The sequence below is a fragment of the Haplochromis burtoni genome, unplaced genomic scaffold (genome assembly GCF_018398535.1).
Source record: "Haplochromis burtoni strain Fernald_Lab_line unplaced genomic scaffold, NCSU_Asbu1 Contig_226, whole genome shotgun sequence".
Classification (NCBI taxonomy): Eukaryota; Metazoa; Chordata; class Actinopteri; order Cichliformes; family Cichlidae; genus Haplochromis; species Haplochromis burtoni.
Genome location: NW_024582587.1, coordinates 836,426 through 860,197, shown reverse-complemented (window position 1 = coordinate 860,197; position 23,772 = coordinate 836,426). Strand labels below are relative to the sequence as shown.

The window sequence follows — 23,772 nt, the reverse complement described above, 5'->3', positions numbered from 1 at the left end:
ACATTAAATTATACTTTTACTTGATATCTCACGAATATCTTTAATTTCCATGCTCATTCACCGGAATGAAACTACCCCCTCCACTCGTTTTTTTAATTCCACTCTCAAACTGAGGCACTGACAGACAGGCATATAACTGTGAGCATTCTAAGGAGCTTGGAAAGAAAAGCGTCTGGACTTCTTTAAGTTTCCTTGAAGACGTTTCACCTCTCATCCGAGAAGCTTCTTCAGTTCTAAACAAATTTAAGCCCTGTGGGAGTGTCCCCAAAAGGGTCCTGCACCCCTATTGATCCTCTACCTAATCACATGATCCAAGGTGTGAAAACGGCTACACTAATCCGGATCAATTTGAAAACAGCGTATTCGTTTAAAAACGCTCCACACTATTGTTTTCAAGCGTTTCCGACCAGTTGTTCATCCACACTGAAACCATCGAAAACGCTACGTTCCTGTATTACGCATGAGTGAAATGTAAGACAATTCAACCTGTGTCATTTCTGTCTGCTGTTTATTTACTTTCCAGCTCTTTGGAAAATGACTGAGTTTTTTAATCGGCCAGACAATGAGGAGTTGTTGCTGCGAGTAACACAAAAGTACAAGGTTGCAAAAGTGCTATCTGGAGCATGTACAAACTGATATTAATCTTTAATAGGGCTGTCAAAATTGAGAGCAAACAAAACAACTGCTGTATAATGCCCTCCGCTGTCTTTGTTTAATTGGTCACATGACTGCATCATATGACTAGAATACGTCATCGTTTTCAAAAAGGCTCCGGGTGTCGCGGTCCACACTGCGACGCGAAAACGGCGTTTTCAAATGTATCCGCTGTGGCGAGGTTTTTCAAAACGCTGCGTTTTCTTTGACCAAAAACGCCGTCTCAGTGTGGACGGAAGGCAAAAACGGAGAGAAAAACATGCGTTTCCAAACGAAAACGTATTAGTGTGGACATGGCCACAATCAAAGGTTTTGGGTGAACCCGCTGTGAAACCTGGCCCCACCCTATGATGCGATTTACTGAGGTCAAATGACCCAGGGTGCGAATGGGCGTTAAGGCGCCAGAGAAGGGATCTCAAAACTGGATTATAGATGGCAGACAGTTGGTGTTGTAAGCCCCGCCCTCTGTTCAAAGATGGTCGTTCACAGTGGACATAGACGGCTTCTTTCACTCCTCTTTCAAACCATCTGTCGTCTCTGTCCAAAATGTGAACATCGGCATCCTCGAAAGAGTGACCTTTGACCTTTAGATGCAGAGCAAGTTTGAGCAAGTCAGAAAAGTAGCAAAGTCCGAATTTACAGCTATTGCTATTTAGCTTTAAACGCTCTCTCCATTTTTTCTTTGTAATGTGTGTTTTGTTTTCTGAAAGGCCGAGTTCATGAAGTCATATGATGCGATGTCCTCTTCCATTTCAGAACAGTGCTCCTCCTGTTAATGTGTGACAGAGCTGCGGGTTTATAAGGTCAACGTCACAACCAAAGGACAGCGCCGATGTCTTAGCGAGTTAAAACGCAGCCCTATTCAGTCACATTATGGCTTGAGCTCCCGAGTCATCATTTACATAATGTCCAATTATCTTAATGTTATCTCTATCAAAGCCAGGGGGCTTTAAGGAAACCCCAGCAAGTCACACACAGAAAGAACGAGGGGATTAGGCTCTTTTTTTCTTTTCAAGCAGCAGAAGGAACTCCGAGCAAGAAACAAAGCTGGAAGTTCAAAGCCGGTTCAGTTTGCGATATGATATCTTACTGAAGAGCACAAAAGACTCACATCAAAGGGCGCTGCCTGGAGACAGAGAACGTTTCCAACTTTCTGAGGACAACCTTCCGCCCTCGCTCCAGTTTCTTTGTTGATTAGTAGCTCATTAACGCGCTGCCGTGATGCCCAACAAACAGCCGTCTTTACTCCGCTAATAATGCTGGAGTAACTTCTCACAGCTGAATCATGACTGTCAACACCCTTTTAATTAACAGTTTGTAGTTTAATTATTGCGCTCAAAATGACTTAATTTTCATCCCACTGTGTTTGAAATGAACAGCAGCGAGCGGACAACAGCACGGTGTGTTCACGAGACATCTGATTTACTCAGGGTGGATTTCTGCTCCTATAAAATAAAGCAGTTGCTAAAACAAGATATATAAATACTTTGATTGGACCGATCACTTTGGAGTCATGCATGATTTTAAAGACCTTTGTCTTGCTGTGAAAATGAATGCTCGACAAGCTAATGTAATATGTTTGGAAAATGCACCCACCATCGTTCAAAGCTAAATTAAAACCACGAGACGTTTAATCTCTAATAAAAGCAGTAAAACATTTTCAGGGACACTCAACTTGTATTCTCTCAAAGTAACTCACATTAATGTCAGCTAAAGGCCTCATTACGCAGGAAATACCTAATCACGCAAAGTACATAATTAGAGCCATCCTCTCAGAGTGACCATTGGTTTGAGTAAGAGGCTGACAGGTTGGCAGATGACAGCTGATAGCATATGTGGCAATTAACTTACATCTATTTGGGTTTTAGTCTGAAACAAAGTGATGTCTGCTGTCTCTTTTGCACCGCTGTCGTTCCGACTTACCACTGAGCGTGGAAGATGCCGTAGAAGGTGGTCCCCCGCCAGTCCTGCCCCGGCAGGGTGAAGACGGCTCTCAGGTTGTTGAAATAGACGTGACGCTCTGGGAGGGAGCACTCCAGCCGGGCTTTCTGGAAGGTGGTCCACTTTTTCTGCAGGGTCCTGGTTCCACCCAGATCGCCCTGAGAGAGAGCACAAATCAAATCTTATTTATGACTAACGATTATTATTTTAGGATTTTTTTAATGCTTATTTTTTTAACCCACCGTTTGCATTCAGTAACACTTTAATATAAACATAAATACGACTTAATACGAATAACAGCAAGGTTTGGGACCAGTGGACGGATTTCATATTCGTTTTCTGAAGCAAGAAACATTTAATCTCGTTTTAAGAAGACTAAGCACTGCAGTCACTTTGTGACAGCATGCTTGCTTTGCCTAGTTCAGATCCAGCTGATGTGATGTGAAAACTTCAGTGCACGTACACCGACAATGGCATTTCTTTTCTTAATAGAAATTCAAAGATTCTCTGAAAATGATCAAATTAAAAGACTCGATCTGACCTGATCCGATGAAAGAGAGTACTTTATTTTTAATCATTTTAAAACATGTTCAGAGAGGATTTTTCAGTTTCCACTTGATATTTAATCAAGTAGCCGATTAAAACCAAAGAGTTGTTGTTTTTTTTTAACTGTTTGAAATAAAAAATATATATATTCTTGAATTTTAGTTTTAAATACTAAACTTTACTTCTTTACTTTAGTATAGCACTCCCTGTATGTACGCACGTTCTCTGATGGCTCCAGCAGCTTATCAAGAAACGACTCCTATTGATTGTTATTAAGCGATTGTACATGATAATTAATAACAAGTCTGCAGAAGCAGGATGCACTGTGGAAATACTGTGGGATGATTACTGTGTCTATTTAACGATCTTAACAGAGGATACCAACACAGCAGCCCTCTGCTTTCTTATCCGGGTAAAAGCCCCACAGTCACATGCTGAATGTAGAAGTATCGCCATGGTTACCAAATGGTGCCCACTGTTACACACACAACACTGAATACGTTTTAGTTCTTAGACACACCAAAACTCTACCGTGACAAAGTATTGTGTGGCTCGCTTTGAGCTGGCTGGCCTCTCTCTCTCCTTCCTGTTAGGCTGCCACGAATTCTGCATTTCATTGGCCTCGCCTTCACCCCACAAAAGCCAAATATCATCCGAGTAAATACACTGTAATTACTCTGAATATACATACGAAATTTTTTTCGCATCAGTTGGCTGACTGAGCTTCTGTCATGTTGAAAAAAGGATCTGAAAGAGCTTTTATAGCCTGAGATGTTCAGGTCTACCCGAGAAAATTGAAGATAAAGGCACTAACAATATTAACTTTTACAATAAAAATGGAATCTATATTGACAAGCGGTCTATTTCTGTATTGCTCTGTGGGCGCAAAAGAGACGCATTTGCCTCATTCCTCTCATTTTTATTGTCCTCAGTGATTGCAGATGTGAAAAAAAGAAAAAGGAAAACACAAAAATGCTAATTTTATAGCAATGAGACATAGATATTGTGCTCCTGCTGTAATAGGGGTATAAGCAGAATGTGCTGAATTATTCATTGCTGTAGTACACATCATGTAACAGCATCTGTTTCTAATTTCATTCAGAGAGCTTTATTGTTCATCCTCGCAGACATTAAAGGGCGCTTCCCATAAACCAGAGCATATATTCAACACTAAATTACATACATCTCCATCGACTATTAGCAATCTGTCTCCAGCTTTTATAGTTTGCCTGGTTTAAAAGATGCTAAGATTACATGGCAGCATAAGTAAGTGTAACGTGACACTCTACTTCTGTAACGGTAACTGAACGTCTCAACTCTCGCCGACTCGCCTCATAGCAGAAATCACCTCTGTCTGTGTCTGGCCATAATCACTGTGGTGTATCAAACCTAATCAGTTGTCCTAATGAGGCCATTCATTAAGCAAATTAATGCATTAATTACCAAATACATCTATGTCAGTGCAACTGTCTCCGTGTAGCACATTGTTAGTAAACTGGCAGTGAGCTGAAGTTCTGTTGCTCTTGTTACAAAAACACGCGACAGCTGGCTTTGTGCAGACGTTGTGGGTTTTTTCAGTATTTTTATAGCAGAACATGTTCATATGATCATGAAAACTTCAAATGCACATGAACAGAGCAATGCTGTTTAATTCAAACTTGTATGCCGGTTGCTTGGGAGGTTTGGCATTGACTAAATGTGCTCTTGATGCTTGAGCTGGAGGTTTTATGATTGCTACTGAGCTTTGAAGCCTCTAAAGAAAAAGTTCATTTAAGTAAACAGATGTGGTTCCCACGTTATCTCTCTACTCATTTGTGTGCGCTCAGTTTTGTGTTGTGAAAGCAGTTCTAGAAGATAAACAGATATGTGAACAAACTGCAAAATCTGGGCACTTGTGATCTTCATACAGCATCCACTCTGGTTTTAAGTCACTACAAAGGCAGTTCTGACTCACTTCTTCTTTTATAATGTTTAGGTCTTGTGATACAAACACAGCGCCATCGGGATGAAAGCATATAAAAAAAAAACCAGGCAGCCAAATACTTATTCTCCAGATACTCTATTAGTTATACCTTAGTAGTACTTGGTTGGAGCCCCTTCTGCACTCAGAACTGCCCTAACTCTTCAACGACAAGATACTGGAAACATTCTTTGTTGACACGACAGCATCACACAGTTGCTGCAAAGTTTTCGGCTGCACATCCATGATGAGAATCTCCACCACATCCCAAAGGTGGCCATTTGGATTTTGAGACACTGTGGTCGTAAAGGGATGGACATGCTCAGAGCACCCGGTCTCGCTGCAGCAACCACGCCATGCTTAGAGTTACCTAAATCATCCTTCTTCTCCATTCTGATGCTCAAATTGAACTTCAGCAGGTCGTCTCGGCCATGCCAACATGCCTGAATGCGCTGAATTGCTCCAATGTGACTAGCTGACTAGATAATTGTCATTAATGAGCAGTTGGACATATATACCCGAGAAAGTGGTCTATCTGAGTCACTAATTCTGTGACACTGTGACAAGAAATTCTTCATTATCAAAGCAAAGACAAGCGCTAATTAGCTAATGTTAGCAATATATCTAACACTGATCCATGCGCTGTTACCTTCAGGCTCATTGTAGTTTGTGAGTATAGTCCTTGGTAAAGGGAACTAATGACAAAATCAATGTGAACAGGTTTTATTACATAAATTGAATCATAATTAATTATCAGTTTAAATGCTGCACCAATGACAACATGAGCTGCTGTGGAGTCATTGATGAGATTTGACCACTACTCTTTATTTGACAAGGTTGGGTTAAGGGTATTGTGGAGGTATAAATCATTCATCACTGCTTTGCTAGGACGAGTGGCGAGTTGCTAATGCATCTGAGTGAACAACCAGGAGAGACTTACTTTCCAATTTGTACCTATAATGAAAACTCTGCATAGTCGATGTATTTACTCTATATGCTGTTTATCATTTCAATCAATTCTGTTGGTTGCTTCCTTATATGGGCGCCTCCAGCTGAAGCCTGTAACTGTTAGCAAGTGCTGCCTCACATTATTAAGTGCTCAGAAACAGCTGCCAAAACAGCTGGAGAAAATGCAAAACAGCTGATTTCCAGTCAAGTGTGCATGAAACTACAATTCTGCAGTCAAATCCGTCCCTGTGCACTTACAGATTGATTACTGTTTGAATGAGTTTGTGTTTTTCCCAATTAATAAATGCCCACAGGTGCCAGGTTAAGGCGCTACTAGGAGACTCTTAATTGAATCTGTTCTGGGATCAGTTTTGATTATCCGTTGCGTCAGGCGTTACCTTGCAGACGCGAGCCACCCTGGCCACGTTGGGCTCGGTGTCGCAATCCAGCTCCATGGCTCGCTCGGTAAAGAAGAAGTAGATCTTGTCGTCGTCGCCCTCTTTACTGCCGCTGCTCTCCCTCACCAGGGCTGAGCCCACAAAGTCAGGCTCTGCACATGCAACACACACAATCAGAATCAGATATTTACATGGAAACACGGAGACAGCCTCGCCCTGCAGGACTGAATCACAACAAAAACAGGTGTAAGCACAAAAGCTTGACACCTCTATTTCATTCCCTGACACCCTTTCTCACCTCTTTGTCTTCTGTCATTTTCTGTCATCGCGCTTCTTCTTCTCAGCCATTTTTACTCTCTGTGTCTCTACCTTTTTGTTAATGGTCCATTTTCTGTGTGTGTGTGTGTGTGTGTTTGCGTGCATGCACGTTTTTACTTTCTCTAGACACCGTTCTGTTTCTCAGATTGTACTCCTCATTAGGTTCTGAATGTGCAACAGCAGATAGAGACAGTTTTGGACTCGAGCTGCTGGAGGCTTTAAATTCTACAATTTTTATGCAAACGTGTATTTTTTAAATTGCAAGGACACCGTGGTTCCCCAGATGGACTGGTGTTTTCAGTATTAAAGCCTCTGAAGCCGCCTTTTAAATCATCACAGTGCACTACAACTCTCAGCTGAAACCCAGGCCAATTAAATGCTTTTAGGCTGGTCAGAATTGCTTAAATTAAGATGAGGCTTGCTTCCTTGCAGGTCTGCTTTTTAATAAAAGCTCTGTATTAGCATGAATAATGAATGGACATATCAGTCCAAAGCCCTGCCTCAGCTGTATGTTCCTCTTCCCTCTCTCCCTCCTCCGTTCCCCTCATCAGTCCCTCAATCTTTTCATCAGCAATCCTCATATCTGTCTTTCCATCACATATTTTTTCCTGCTGTGATTTCATCCTCTCCTCTCTTCTTCAATTCTGTCCAAGTGCCTGGCTCCTCTCCCCCCACTCAGCCCCCCCTAAAGAGATAACGTCCTTCGCTGCAGCCCAGGCGCGGTCTTCATTTCCTGCAACTCAGTTCTCTTTCTCTTGTTCTTTTACATGTTTCCTGCTCTTTTTTTTATGAAACTCTGTTAAAAGGAAGCGAATGTTATCTCCCTCTATTGTGATTTTTAAAAAATGGAATACAAGTTTAATTTGTCAGTAATGTTGTAACTTGGGGGAAAAAGACTGAATATTATAGTTTAATTCAAACAAAAGTATGCATGACTTGACATTTTTCTTCATCTTTCTTCTGAACACAGCAGCTGGGATTGATTCACACAGGATGAAAAGCGGGTTTCTTACACATATATAAATAACTACCTACAAGACTAACAGACTAACAGTGTGCAGAAACCTGTTGTGTAGTTCATCTTTATTGTGTTTTATATTTGGCCTCATTTGTTCCACATTTTTATTTACAGCCTTAATTTACAGATCATGGCTTGACTTTTAACAGAAAATTTAATATTTTCTGGTATATTAGAATTTATTTAGAATTTGCTAAATATCTGAAGCATCGTTCAGCAGCCGGATCCATGTGAGAATCTCCCAGGACAAAAGATGGAAACTGTTGCGCCTGCTATTCTCTTTTTCGTCCCACCCTGTCTTTCCTCTTCAGCTTTGGGCTCATAATTCCTTTCTTCTTTGCCTTATGTGTTCATTAAAAAAAAAGAAAATCTTACCATTGAGCCAAGCAGGCAAGTATTCGCTCTTCATGCTGTAATGCTGTTGGCCCAGGTTTCTCAGAATGACTGGCTCTGTACCCAGGAAGTTGTTGAGTGTTGCCGAGTACAGCTCCTTATCTGTACCAACAAAATGCAAGCTTTAGTTTCATTCTTTTTTTAGTGACTATTGTACTGGCTTACAATGGGAGAGGGTCAGTGGTTCAGCTGGGAAACACAAATGCTGGACGGTGAATGGGCGCCTGTAGGTTCACTGAAGCTGTCCGCAGTGAAGGGAATGCAGCGTGCAAGTTAAACTGGACTTTTGGACTCTCAGAGCAACAGTATGGCGAGAAAACAGATGGGAAATTCTGCATGAGCAGTTTGTCGAGATTTGATGGACATTTAATGCTTCTTTTAGAGCTGTAAAAACTGCGGGGCTGTTCCCTTCAGTATACAAACTGCTGAGATGGAACAACAGAAGCTGACTGTGTGTTTTTGTTGATAATAGAAGTCAATGAATTTCCACCTAGGGATTTGTCTTGCTTTTTGGGATAAAGTGATTCTTTAACAATCCTAAATCCGTTCAGAAAGATCCAAAAACCTTTACTACTATTCCTCACACATGAATATATACATGGCTATACTTACCCACTATAAGGCCAGTGTGCCCCTTGGCGGGATCATACGGGCATTTTCCCTTCCCATCTTCCAGGGCTGCAGCGTTGAGGGTAAAAGAATCTGCATTCTGCAAACGTGCAAAGATTCACACGCACATAATGAGGATCATCAGTACGTATTGACCTACATTGCACAGCTGCAAGGTCTGTCTGTCCGTTGCAAGGACCAGATCTTCACAGCTCGCCATGTTGTCTTGTTGCATCAATGTCACACGATATGCGTGCACGTGTACGTGCACGGGCCTTCACACGTTGGGCTAACCTTTGCCTGAGATGCTTATTTTCCATTGCATTTATTTTTATTTTGTCACACAGTGGTCTTTGCCTCAGGTCAGGTGGCAGAAATCTCAAGTAGACACCTGTCAGCACAGGCTCGCTGTGACTTGCTATCTAGGGAGTTACACGTGTACTTACCACGTAAGTGCATTTGGGCTGGAAGGCGTAGGTGCCGCAGGTGTAGAGGAGTGTGTGGTTGTAGCTCTGGAGGAAACGGATGTAGTTGAAACACTCGGTCTGTGAGAGAGTGACGAGGAGTTATTTGAAAGGCAATCGGAGCAGTTTTATCCTCGGCTAAGGGGAGAAACCTATTCCACCACAAAGACTTTCAGAATACTTAACACATCCTCTGAGATTTAGCTTTACTCCAAAGCTTTGCTGTGAATTCTTCTGGATCCTCACCAAACTTGAAAATGCTTCCAGATAAATTCATGTATTAAGAAGGTGCAAAATCGGCCTACATTTACTTTGATGATTTACTTTGATATCAGTGAATATAAACGTTACAGTCCAGTGCCAAAATTTAGGATACACTCAAGGTGGTGAAACAACAGAATCATTAAAGTAAATGAGAAAGATGCCGATACATTTAAAAAATATGTGTCTAAATATCAGAATCATTCATGGGAAGTGCCCGTTATTGTCTGCACTGTGACGAAGAATAAAGCTCTTTGAATGGAAATGGAAACAGACGCTCACACATGAGTCATTCTACTGTAGTAAATAAATCAGTACACCAAGTTTATCTTGCCCTCCAACGAGCTTCAAAACAATATCTCTGTCTCGAGGCAGTAATATGAACAATGTGATGTTTTTAAATTTAGGTTTTCAGCTCAATGCGGTCGCTGATGTAGCATGAGATGTGTCTGGCAGACAGTCCTCCATCAAACTACAATGCTACATAAAAAGAAAACCAATTAAATGTAACAACAGGCATTTTTAAGTGCCATATGGTGATTCCTACGTAGTAAGTAAATTAACACATGAAAGCACTGTGAGATATTTTTATAGTAGATAGTAGATCAGCAGAATAAAAGATGAAGAACAAAAGGAATGTTTACAGCTCTCCCCATCACAGCCCAGCATACTATAGAAAGAGGAGTTTTCGATCTTCAGAAGGTAAAGTTTGAGTATGCATTAGGTTCTAATGAATATTTAAAATTGCTTGAGTCTTTTTAAATCTCCAGTTGCACTAATTTCTAAGCATATAAAAATATCTTTTTTTTTTCTTTTTTTTTTACTTCAGTTGGAGGCCGTTTTAGTTAAAGAAGTGCTACTGCTGCTGCTATTGCACTCCAGTGAACTATTACGCCCTTACTCCTTCAAACCCCATCAAAAGTTACGACTGATCAAGAGAAGCTTTAGCTTTATTTCAAAAAGCGCTGTGTGCTTCTATAAAATATTTAACATGACTTCTTGCAGATCATGCTTCCTAAGCAGTGAGAGGTTTTTGCTGAGACTAAAGTGCAGAGCTAGCAGGGACCAATTTACACAGTTTACAAATGTACCATAACTGGTGGTGAGAACTGGAGGATGCTGAATTTTAGTATTATTACAGTGCTGAATATAATTGTAACAAAATTTTCAAAACCAAAAGACCTATTGAGGTTTGTTTGGGATTACTGTGTTACATCTTTTATATGTCATATCAAGAAAAAATACATGTATTAAAAATAGCTTTTTGATATAGAAATAGGTAAGAAGACAACGCTATAATGGAAAACCTTGGGGACTGAAGAAGCAAATAAAAAAAAAGTAAAAAACAAACAAACTGCAGTTCCTTTAGTGGCCACTTGGAAGTTTCTCCATAGCTCCAAGGTTGCCCAGTTTTATAACAGATGGAAAAATACTTACAATCTGTCAGTTTGGTACAAAAATTGATGCTCTTTTTAAAGTAATTCCTTCTGCATAACAACTGTACATAGTATTGTCTTTTAATACACCTTTTTAAGTTGTATAAAAGCCTTAAATGTAAGGTGTCTGGACAGTTTTACAAACAGGTGGATGCTGACAAAGGTGGCTGCACCCTTCAGCATGACCTTCCTACGTTTTTAATTGAAATGATCTGCCTGTGCTCCAGTTGTGGTGAATGGAAAATCTAGTATTTTTTGTGTGCTAGGCTATTAGGCACTTGCTGGGATCTGTGCAATACAATTATAGAGTTGATGAATTTACCTTGGCTAGCACTCCACCCTCTTGAAAACAACAACAAGAACAACAAAAATTGCTTTACAGTGGTTTGCAGTCTGTCTGTCTTCATCAATATAAAGGTATGGCCAGCCAGAGGTGAGCATAGCTTGTCATATTTATAGCCTGGAAACAACCTGTTAGCTCCTCTACAGCTAGCTAGCCAACACGCTAGCTGTTTGTTGCCTACTTAATTCATATGAAATAAACCACAGACATGTTATATACTGGGTTGTTTAGTAACGTAAGAAATAACCCATGTAAAATCACAGTTACACAATAGTAGATAGCATCATGTCAGCTGTTTCCCTCCACTTCCTCTGTTAGTGTTAGGCTAAGCTAAACAGCTGCTGTTTACATGTACTGTAACTTTCCCACACAGATACAGGATTACTGTTAATCTTTTTATTCAACCCTTGACAAAAAACAAAATGTGTTTTATTTACTTGTGTTTGTTATAACATAATTGTAAAATGGGTTATATAAAAGCAGGTTGCCTTGCAGTGCAACCAATTTTTCATAACATTCCATCATTGTTGGAGAAAGACTTCAGTATCTCTTTTGTTGCTTAACGTAAAACACACACACTGAACCACCTTAAAAGTTGCTGACCCTGTCTGGAAGATGCACGTTCTCTGTGTGCTAATGTAATGACTGGAAGCTTTCCAGTCTGAAATCCCAGACCGGTTTGATAAACTGTAATTGAGTGAGTAGAGGAGTGAGTAATGTTTTCATGCTCTTAGAAATGATTGTCTTAGAAACTACTGCTGCGCTGCCCTTGAGCAAGGCAGGTAACCCCAACAGCCACGTCAACTGAGTTCTACATTACCTGGTTGTTTTTGCCCTTGGCAACACATTCCCTCTTCTTGTCCTGCGGAGCTGGCCAGTCAATCTGGAGAAAGGAAAGAAACAGATGGAATGATGTTATTTGCCTTTTGCCCACAAGTAATATAGCTGTAAGTGTGCTGTCTATCTGTATGTAATATACTGTGTACATACTGCATGCTGTAAATAGGGAAAGAAATTGCCTCATTTGTCTCTAATAAGGTGCACACCGAGACACAGTACCGCAAAAAACAGTCCTTTCCTTTTTTGCCATTTTGTCTAACTCAGCCACTGGGCTCTGTATTCTTAACCACTAGCTGCAGTAACTATAGCAACAACCACCATCTCACAAAAGCAGTATATTTGACAAATACAGTATAGTTCAAAATGTAAAAATCTCAAAGATGATCTCTACCAAGAACTAATGAGAGTAGATGCACTTGGATGCTAAGAAAGGCCTAGTTCAGAAAGATGTATTACACTAGTTCTGAGCTAAAGATACAGTAAAGTTAATTAAAACAATCCACCAACTGAGCTGCCCAGGCGGTGCAGAGAAAAGCCACGGGGTTCTTTCCCTGGCAGTCGTGTTTCTGCCTGATCAAACACGCGATTTGTGTTAGGTAGGAAGCCGTGAGGTCCTTACTGCGGAACAATTCTCTGATGATTGTAGCATTGTTTAAAGGATCAAAGGCAGACTGAAAAAGGTTCAAATTTAATGCACTTGTACAAACTACCTGTCTAGCTATGAGCTTTTATCCTCCAAAAGGTACATTTTTTTGGTAAAAATGTAGGGGGGAAGCAAATAAAAAAAGGAAACATGCACATTCTTTCACACTTTATACGTCCATACTTACTGTTTAACAAATAAATGTTGGTAATTATTTACAGTAGCTACTTTTTTGAAACTGTAACACGTGGCTGAACTTTGCTTTGTGGACACAAATCCAGAGTATGAACTCTGTTTACTAAGAGGTTTCCACACCATTAAAAATAATTATACCAGTCATTACAGGCAGAGAGCAGCAGCATATTCAAAATTAAACTGATTTACTCGACTGGATTTGAACCAACAGCAGTCAAACTGGGTTTTTGCCATATAAACACACGCATAGATAGACTGCTGTTTAAAAATGAGATACAAGTTAAAGCAATAGTGGCTTTTAATGGTAAAAAAGTATGTTTCTTTATTGGTTTCACAAATGTACTTTGGTGTTAGTAGCCCTTATTGAATATTCTGTGTTCACTAGGCAGATGATAGAGCTCCAGTGGTCAAGGTTTAATAAGTGAATAATCATCAAGATCAGTGACTATGAAATATCACCTGTAGGATCTGCAGCTTTAACTAAAGAAAGACCAACTAAAATGAACCAGTCCAGCAGCTTAGTGTTGCTTCCTATCCAGTCCTCATTAGTCACCAGTCATCCCAGGAATTTTTTGCAATTCCCCCTAACACATTAAATATTAGAATAACTATACATTCAGATGGTAGTACTAGCTACCCTCAGCACCAATACCTAATGGCTTATAAAGACAAACCCTATCTAAATCACATTAATGCACTGCCTTAATGATGTGCAGCAGCTTTTAAAACCCTGTTCAGAATTGGCATTAACATGCATCTTGGGAGATCTGATCAAAGCGGACAGCTCCAAGCACACCAGTTCACACCTGGCATTAGAATGCATCTCCACATGTGTCTTGAGTGGCCACTTTTGATTGGATTTCATTTCCCCACTCTATATGCAAATAAATGTAGAACTTGCATCATTTCAGTCTGCAAAGACCAAATACTCGTGTCCTGCATGGGTCAAATTTTCCAAACCTGTCCTCCCCCGCAACTGCATAGCACATTACTGGAACTGACCTGTTACCTCCATTTAAGATGCGGGCCCACACCGACGTGCTATTATAAGTCCTACAACCTGTGTCGGTGAATATGCACGCGGGCTACACAATCATTCCCTTCAAAGCGTTTTATTTTGCCTTGCACAGCTGGCCGGCAGCCTTATGCAAAATGAATGTCTAATAATATCCTAAAATATGAATTGGTTTATTTAAAACTATGATACAGCTTCAAGAGAGTCATTTAAAAAAATTGGACAACTAAAGATTTGGTTGAATAGCTGCATACAAACGGCGATATTTGGATATAAGGTCAGTTAATAACTGTCATTAACTATAACAGCCTTACTGACTATAACAAAAACATGTAAATCGGTGATGTCCAGCAAAAACATGACCAGCTGTGAACTGAGCGGTGGAAGGATGTGATGTTTCATAATTGAAAATAATAAAAAAAAATCTGGCAGTTGATTTGGGTGCTTTTAATGATCTGTTATCAGTAAAGTCATCTAGATGTTAATGCTGTGGTACAGCCATTATTTCTGCAGAAAACAAAACAGCTTTTGTTCCTATCCTGTTGCCCCTGCTTTTGATTCAATGTCAACAGTTTGAGTTGTGTAGGACCAACCTTCAGTTTGGCCAGGACCAATGTTCCCTCTAAGCTGTGCACGTGCGCACTGCTGGCACGGTCTCTGCGCACAGAAAATCTGCGTTGCGCACAAAAAAAAACATCTAACCTGAATTGAAATTAAAATTAATACTTTAACAATTCTGTTTTGCGGTGTTAGTCAGTAAGTGACTGGCTGCTCCCGTATGGGATTAGAACGATGCCACCTTATCCCATAGTCCAGCCAATAATGCGATTCACATTCGTATCAACGCAGCTAATCAACGTGGTTGACAGGCTATGACAGCGTCCGTTTGTGTCGACACTGGTGTTTTAGCTAGCAAAGCAATGTGGCTGATGTGGAGTGAAGCAAAGTTAATGACAACGTGTACAACCATTGGAGATGTGAGCAGGAGAGACGGAACAATTGATGGAAAAAGTGTGGACTTTATACCAGTTTCGATTTTGTGTTGATAGGCCACGTAAAACCAGAGTTATGATAAAAATATATGCAATGTTTGGTTTTCTTCCTGAATTTTATCGTTGTTTACATTTACTGCGGGAAGAAACGGTAAAAACAGCGTTTTATAAGGAAAACGCTCGAAAGCACTCTCTGCCTGTGAGCAAAAACAAAACCAAAAAACCCACCCTTTCATATTCGTCCATGTCGACCAATGAAAAAATGATATGGCAACGTGGCATCTAGTTGTTAAGAAACGGGGGGAAGTTTTAGGAGTGACGGTGGTGTTTTGAGATGTGAGAGATTTGAGACGTTTAGCGCAAATCTTGTGAAGTGAGTGTGTATTGTAGTCAATAGTTTTGTTGTGTGTGTCAGAACAATGAAGCGACTGCTGAATGTTACAGGTGCTACAGGAGTGATACATCTCCTGTTGTCAGGCCTGCAGGTATCAGGCTGTTGTTCTCCTTTATCTCATAGTGGACAGAAATTATTTTTTGGAGTGGCACAAATAATTTGTGTGGCATCAAATTTGATGCAGAACAGCTGATTGTTCTGTAAATAGTTTGAAATGTTTATTTAAAAAACGCCTTGGCTGCATTTAAAACAGCTGCAAAAAACTTTGTTTGCAAGACTCAGTACTATAATACAAGTCAGAGCTTTATAAAAAAAAAAAAAAAAAAAAAGTTGTGTTTTCAAAATTGGAGTTCAAGTTATTTTTACTTCCAATAGTGTTAACATACTACACAGGTCAATGACAGATTTTTTTACATTTTCATTGTAAGTGGGCTAAAGCAGTTAATTAAAAGTAGTCTAACATAAATGTAAATGCTGTAATTTGATTATTTTAATAAACCATGTAACTTGGATGGATTAGATGTGGCGTGACCACAGTGCACACGTCTGATGTCGCTCACAGTGGTCCAAGGGATCGCTCAGGGAGTTTGTGTGTTCGCTCAGACACATGAAAAATTAGAGGGAACATTGGCCAGGACACATCCATGTAGACCAGCGTTCCCCAATCGTACCGGTTCGTGAGTCCTTTGGTACCGGGGCATGACAGTTGAGGCTCGGGTGTCAAATTTATGGTTTACAGGATTTTTATCGGTTTTTAGCATCCTCATTTTTATCGTTAACTCAGTTTCCCTGGGTCTTTTCCTGTGTGTTATGAATAAATATTCTATTTTTTTGTACCAGTACTGGTTTTATTTTGTTGTATTTATCCACGACACCTTTAAGGCCGGACATAAACCGGTCCGTGGTGCAAAAAAGGTTGATCGCTGATGTACACAGTGCAGAAAGAATTTGGCCACATGCCCTGAATGTGGTCTGAGAGGTGTGGTCTCATTGAATATTGGATGCACTGCTTAGGTTTGTCCATTCTGACTGTATCACATGGGTGCAAAAGACTGGCTAAATGACACGTGGAAGCACCTCATAATGATCTCAAGACATAATTCAAAAATATACCAGACTGCTTTCTATTCAATTGAACAACGAGGTTTCCTTTCACATAGCCTTTGAAATTGTGCCAATTCAGTCAAAATCCTGTATGCCGCAATTTCTGGCAGTTTATCATAGACTATTTAATGACAGAGTACCTGCTCTGTTTTACAGTCCAAGATACACACCATATGAGCAGAGCCTTAGACAAGTTTATCAACTTAAAAAAAAGTTTCTTTCGAAAGATCCTACAGTTTTTTTTTACAGTGTGGTTATAATACAACAAAAAAACTCATTTATTTTGGGAAATAGCACTATTACAGGGCCACTTAGTTTCAGCATTTTGAAATGCTCTGGTAGTTATCGGCCATTACGTCAGCACAAATAACGCTACCGGTGCTTTGGCCATTAGCAAACCCGCGAAAACAGAAGTGGTTCGCAAGTAACAGAAAAATATTGGTTAAACTATTTTGAGCAAAGGCGTGTGGATCTGCAAATGTCACATCATGTAACGTACCAATGGGGTCAGTTATTCACAAATTAAGAGCAGTGTAATAAGTTTACTGTGTGGAAGTGGGCTCTAAATTGCCAGAACAAGGTGAACTGGTCCATTAATGGAACTGACTGAAATTCATGAAAGAAAATTATTCAATGAAATAATCCACAGTCATCACGGGGAAAGAAAATAACTAAATAATGCAGAAGAAAGCACTTCAAACACAGATGGGAGCTGCTTGTCTTGAGAAAGTCTAAATGCTGAGAAAAACATCCCTAGAAAATATCCAGGGAAGAAAGACAGACAGCAGCAAAGAAATAAAAGAGAAGCAGTTAAAGCAAAGAAAGGAGGGGGTGAGAGAGTGATGGGCAGATGGTGACAGAGGGGCTGGACTATTCCCTCGTCCCTGTTCAGTTATTTTTCTGACTTGGCTTCTTCCGTCTACATTGCACACTGGGGGATGACAACAGGTGATCTTATCATTACTGTAAGACTCATAACCCTCACTCAAACAGCCTGCGGCTGAGCCAGGGTCTTTCAGTCTGTGTGGGTATGTGTGCGCATCCAATAATTGCTCATTACAGCAGTAAATCAGATAGCAATCCCCAAACTGCTGCAGGCTGCTCACTACACCTTCATTGCATTGCTGTAATTGTATTGATCGCAATATGGACCAATTATTGAGGGAACAAAGCAAACCCAGATTGAGCCTTTGAGGGTTTAGCATCTCTCTGTGTGCAAGTGTTTGCGTGTCAGGTCAAGTCAAGGGTATTTATAGAGTGCTTTAAAGAAACAGGTTTACCCCAGAGTGCTTTGCAGAAAAACAAGATCCACAAATTAAAACGAGGATGGTAAAAAAAACAAGACTGAATGAGTGCACCACGAACTCTGAGGAACAGGACCAAAGCCTGGGCAAGGGTGTGTGCGAGTGCCTGTCTACTCCCACAAATTCACAGTGGATATGTTTGTGCTGATAGAAGTGAAATATTGGAGGCAATAGCTGCACACATTATCATCTTAATATCTGGCAGCCTACTTACAGCATTGCTGTGTGCAAATTTCAAAATAAGACTAGTTGAATAACCTTGCAAAACAACTGTAAATCATGATTACAAAATATTTAGAGCTTTAATTTTATAAAGACCATTTTTAAAATTTGCCAAGATGGCTCTTATTTATGACTGTACCAGTCTGAAGATATTTTATTGTATTTTTTAAGGCTTAACTCAGCTGAGGGATCTATAGAGCTAAAATTCTTCTTTTTTTCTAGCTAGCTAGCTTAACTAAAATAACTGCTAGCTAAACACACATATCACCAGACCTTCAGCCAACATTAAAGCTAACTTTGTCATAAAACCATTTTTATGACAAAGTTACCATTAATACACTTTTTGTTAACCACCTTCTCTGTACAATGTGAAGTGCAATGCTGTAGCATCAATATACTTTGGTAAGGATAGCTATGCTGCCTGATAAGCTAGCATTAGCAAAGCCAGCAAGAGTCTTACAACTTTATAATCTATCATACTTTTATCTGTACAGCATTATGTTCAAGTTCCTGTTTGAATTAGGATCATGCTTTTTAAAATCTCCTTGTACTTATCTTGCATGCTTATGTTTTAGTATAAATTCGGTCTTTGGCTCTACATAGCCAATGGGATCAGTTATTCACAAATTAAGAGCAGTGTAATAAGTTTACTGTGTGGAAGTGGTCTCTAAATTGCCAGAACAAGGTGAACTGGTCCATAAATGGAACTGACTGATGCTAATACAATGGTGTGCTGTTTCCTGCTCTTTCAAAAAAAAAAAAAAAAAAAAAAAAAAAGCTTAAAAAATACATGTGGGCCAATACTAAGGCAACGCAGTTTCTTTATTGAAATGTTGACACACTGGAAGCACACAGCTCTTAATATATTTTATTATATTCTTGGCCCTTCGAGGATTATTACATTTTGAGAATGTATTCATTTGCGTGGTAATTTTTACAATCTAAGCTTCAATGTGGCCTGCAGTGTTAAGAAAAAATACAGGCCAGACTGACAAAAGACCCAACAACTAGTATTACTCAGTCGACTTTGTTATTGTACTATAAAGTCCTTTGATTGCCTGCCAGAGTATGTCCAGAGTATGTGCTCTCAAATGTCATTGAGTCCAAAAGGAAAAAAGAATAGAATAAGGTCATTCTGTTAGTTAACAGACTTCAAAAAAGTGTGGCACAGGCAGAGATTATGTTTAATGTTTTTTTCCCTGTTCATCCAAGCTGAACCTTCATCATTTTTAAAGACTTTCTATAATAATTCTATCACACATGATATCATAATTGAATTTGGTCTGTTTAAATTAAGCATTTGAAATGTGTGTTTATCTCTGCGGCACTCTGTACCAAGTCGTGCGGAGGATGTTTTTTGTTCCTGAACTGTCCATCATGAAGCAGTGTGATATTAAATCTTATGTGTTATCATTTAATTTGTTGCATTTCTACAAAAGAGTTTGAGAATGCGTGGGTGTTTGCAGTGGCAGTCGGGTGGTAATTATTTTTCTTGAAATCCTTCCTTGTCCTTATTGAACTGTAATGTATTTGTATCTCTTTCACTGTCAGAAAAAAAGCTTTTAAAGTGCGTTCATGTGCTTATGTGCGCTTTACCTGTGGCCTTAGCTGTCTGCTAATGTCATTGGGGTCCAAGGCGAACAAAGCCTCCCGTGCTCCGACGTACAAGACCCTCTCGTGGTCAGACAGAGTCAGCATGCTGTAGTTGAACACTCCCGGCACGCTAAACCTGGCCATGCTGTCCAACACATCTGGATCAGGGGACACAGAGACATCGGTGCATTACATCACATGATAACGCATAGCTGCATTTCTTTTGGCTGATCTGTTGACAGATGAATAACACCTGAGAGGAACATTTCACACTCTCCTTCGTGAAATTTGTTGACGTCTCAGCTCATTCGCACCTCCAAGCCTCACCCACTCCACCGCCTATAGATTAGCATCATCCACCACGATTCATCTCTCCCACATCCTTTTGCTAAGATTTTGTGTTGTGCCAGCACACAGCCATTAAATGCTACCCAACAGAGTGCTGCCTGTGCCATGAGAGGTTTTTTTGGTGTCACTAAACAAAAAGTTGATACATACTTTTCGGTTTATGTTCATTAAAATGGTCTGAGAATGAACTGCACGTCGACTGGTCTGGGCTCTGTTTTTGTGGCATCATAAAAATGTTCCCCCCCCCCAAGATTTAGTTTAACTGACAAAGATTTTAATTAAAACAACACAGCTGAAGTTAGGAAGGAGGTCAGACACGTCAGGTCTTGAAGAGTTTGCTGAGACTACCCACAATATCTAGCTTGAAGATCTCCTGTAAATTATTCCTGCACGATGGAGCACTGCAGAGAAAGCTTCCCAAGCTCTGTATTTACTTTGAGAACCTGGAGCAGAAGCCGTGTCTTCGGGGAAAGGCTGATAAGTTCCAGATCTACATGTCAGCAGCGAGATAAGGCCGGCGTCTATTTAGAAAAGCTGTGCAAATAAACAAGAGGCAATGATGCTCTCTCAGACCAGCCCTTGTTTTGATGAAGAGTGCATGGGTGTGTACCATTACACCCAAACATTATGAATCTAATAGCACAGTTTTCCAAAATCTAGAGCTTTTAAAGGGAGCATATCAATGAATGCAGATGATTGATCTAGGGCTGATATAAAGACTGAAAGAGCGCACAATCTGCAGAATCGCAACTAACTTTCAACGGCTTCAATCAGCCGGCGCTTTAATGCGAGTTTTAAAAGTGCGTTTGCTATGAGCCAGAAGCCGAGATGTTTGTATTCATACACTTGTTCAATAAAAATTCCATTAGGAGAGGTAGTTTTCAAATTGAGAAAATCGACTAATCTTGTTTTGGAAAACAACTTAAATTGTGTTTAGCCTCAATTTAACACAGCTTTTAGGCCAGAGATTGTTAAAGCACTTATAAACTCAGCATTGCAGTATTACAAAAAGAAGAAGAAGAAAAAATCCTCATTCTTTGAAAAGGAGCAGAGTAATCCAGGCTATACAGAGCAGCAGTACACAACAATACAGGGATTTAAAGTTGGACCTGTTGGCATTATTATTTCAAATGGAAAATGCAAATGAAAGCGCGATTGGAATCTTGCACTCCCACACGTAGATCACATTTTAATGCAAGGCTTTACGAGCCCATATAATGCTTTGTTTATACAGCTTTTTGCACGTGTAAAAGGTCTGCAAACTCCTCAAAGCAGTCTGCTTTTTATATACTTGCCAAAGCCATACGTCTAATTTTGCACAGCACAACAAAAGTTTTGCTGTCAGCTGCTAGAGAGAACATTCACTCCTAGAACTAGAGGAAGTGAAGACGCAGTGGCTTATTTATTTTTGATGGCAGAACCTTACATTATTATAACATTGCTTGAACAGAGCTATATCTCTACATTATGATGCTGAGGGACAATTAGAAACTTTTCACATCGACTTTTGTGCTACAGTGCACTCCATGCCGAGCTGGCAGTGTTGGTAGTGTACCCCAACCATCCACATGTGTGAAAAGGCGACTTGGAGAGCGCAATCTAACAGACTAATGAAATATTGCTGTAAAGAAAGAGATTCGGATATGCATCTAATATTTGCACAGCTCATCTCTCCAGAAAGCCTAATGACATTTTTGAATAATCTTTCTGACAAACGGCGCTCTGCTTTTACCATTACCTTGGAAATAGGAGAAATAAATGGTCTGACACAAGAAGTTTGGTAAACAGTACTGTTACTAAGTTGCTTTTGCAGGACTCTGCCCTTGTTCTGAACTCAGTTCTGGTCTAAACACAAAGGGCTTTTGTGAATTGAGTGCTGCACCTATAATCAAAGAAATAGAGTACAACCTGTCAGTCAGAGGAAACTGTACGAACGCATAATATGGGAATTCTAGTTATGGTCCTTGTAGCACACTCTGTGGAGTGGCTCCATAGTGTAGTGGTTTACGCATTTGCCTGGTTTGATCTGGGGAGGAGACGTAAAAGCTTTTGGGGTTGTGTCAAACATGTGGAGGCACCTGCTGTGGTGCCCCTTGTAAATAAAAGAACAGCTGAAAGTAGCACCACATGGTTATATAATCAATCTAATGCAGCGGTCCCCAACCCCCGGGCCACAGACCGATACCGGTCCGTGAGTCGTTTGGTACCGGGCTGCGAGAGTTGAGGCTCGGGTGTGAAATTTAAGGTTTTCAGGGTTTTTATCGTTGGCTCGGTTTCCCTGGGTCTTTTACCGTGTTGTAGTTGTGTGTCTTATTTTGAAAGAAATATTTACGCGTTACCATAGCGACCAGAGAGCATTAAGGGGCAGAAAGGAGGACGTTACGCTCAATGTTGTTGGCGCATTTCACGAGGACGCTGCTAATAAAGTTACACACAGTGAATTTGTGTTTACTATTATATTTACAAAATACCACAGTTTTTGTCTTGGTCGTATCATTTTATTTTGTTGTATTTATCTGCAACACCATAAAGGTCTGTCCGTGAAAATATTGTCTGACATTAAACTGGTCCGTCCTGCAAAAAAGGTTGGAGACCGCTGGTCTAATGTGCTTATATGTTCTTCATACTTAGTTCATGGACTGTATGTGAAAAAAGTGACTGAGCCACGTCATTGTGGACTACTGTCTTGAAGCCTCGCATTGAACATTTTGCTCGTGGTTCTTTGAAAATAAAAGACGTAGGTGAGTGCTTGAACTTGTCATTAACCCTCTCAGGTTCTACGTCATCGCCGTGATCCTAACCGTTAAGTGCGTCCAAGTCATCAGAGGTTTACCACCTTTTATTCTGCATTAAATCTGTATTGAAGACACAAAACTAGCGACTGAAAACATAACTGATCAGGAAATAACGTCTCAAGTCAGACTCTTTTTCTTCTATTCTTCTATACAAGTCACCCCCTGCTGGCCATTAGAATCCCTTCTACAACACAAGGCTGGTTTTCTTTCTCAGCTGTTCCTGCAACTACTGCTGTAATTTGATTAAAATGACAAAATATTACTTAGCTCTTGTCAACTCAAGCTATCATCCTTTGACATGAAATAGCTGAACTGATTTGATTCATTCCAGGATTGTTTAATTTGTTGTGGATTACTTGCAATTTGGGGTTGTTTGTCTTTTTTTGCTGCTCACAGGCTGACACAAACAATCACAGAAAGATTATGACAAAAATCACAAAATGTTCTCTCCGAGCTCCCATCTGCGGAGAAATAGCTACAGTCGACTTTTTTTCCATAAAAATTTTAAAAAGGCACAGCTACTGTTTTGCTGTTTGCTCTTAGACGCACACACACACATGCCTACATACACGCACCCACATATACACACACACATGCGCGCGCACACCATTCAAATCCCCCGACAAGCATACAGACAAACTAGTGGTGCAGAGCAGAAGGGAAAGCTGAGACAGAGACGAGAGGAAAGAGAAAAAGGATGGTGTTTAGTTTTCATTATCCACACTCGTGTTGCTTGTAGTGTCACCTTGTTCTCCTGCTCCTCCCCTCTCTCGCTTTATCCAGGCTGATAGAATGTGTGCAAAATGCGAGGCGACGACAGCCAGCGCCCGCACGTAATGTGATCTCATATACTGAATAAGGATATTTCTTTTTTTTGTTTTCTATGCCACCAGTATTTTCACATTTTCGCCTTTCCCCCCCCGCTTCAACTGAAAATAGCAGCTGAAATCCAGGGAGGGAGCATCAGGAACCGGTGTGTGATTTATGGTGTGACTAACTGCTCATGTGATGCTGTGGCCTACTTGGGACTAAATAGAC

At 40.2% G+C, this 23,772-nt stretch overlaps 1 protein-coding gene across 1 annotated transcript in view; it reads right to left on the bottom strand.

Annotated features, from left to right (window-relative positions):
• Nucleotides 1–23,772, bottom strand: part of sema4c (sema domain, immunoglobulin domain (Ig), transmembrane domain (TM) and short cytoplasmic domain, (semaphorin) 4C) — a 107,657-nt gene that overhangs the window by 15,228 nt on the left and 68,657 nt on the right. Inside the window, exons 4-10 of the mRNA XM_005936893.3 lie at nt 19,595–19,749; nt 12,110–12,172; nt 9,232–9,330; nt 8,789–8,885; nt 8,159–8,278; nt 6,448–6,599; nt 2,578–2,753 (exon numbers count right to left, since the gene is read on the bottom strand). Coding sequence (XP_005936955.1) covers nt 2,578–2,753; nt 6,448–6,599; nt 8,159–8,278; nt 8,789–8,885; nt 9,232–9,330; nt 12,110–12,172; nt 19,595–19,749 — 862 coding nt within the window. The remainder of the gene's footprint in view (nt 1–2,577; nt 2,754–6,447; nt 6,600–8,158; nt 8,279–8,788; nt 8,886–9,231; nt 9,331–12,109; nt 12,173–19,594; nt 19,750–23,772) is intronic.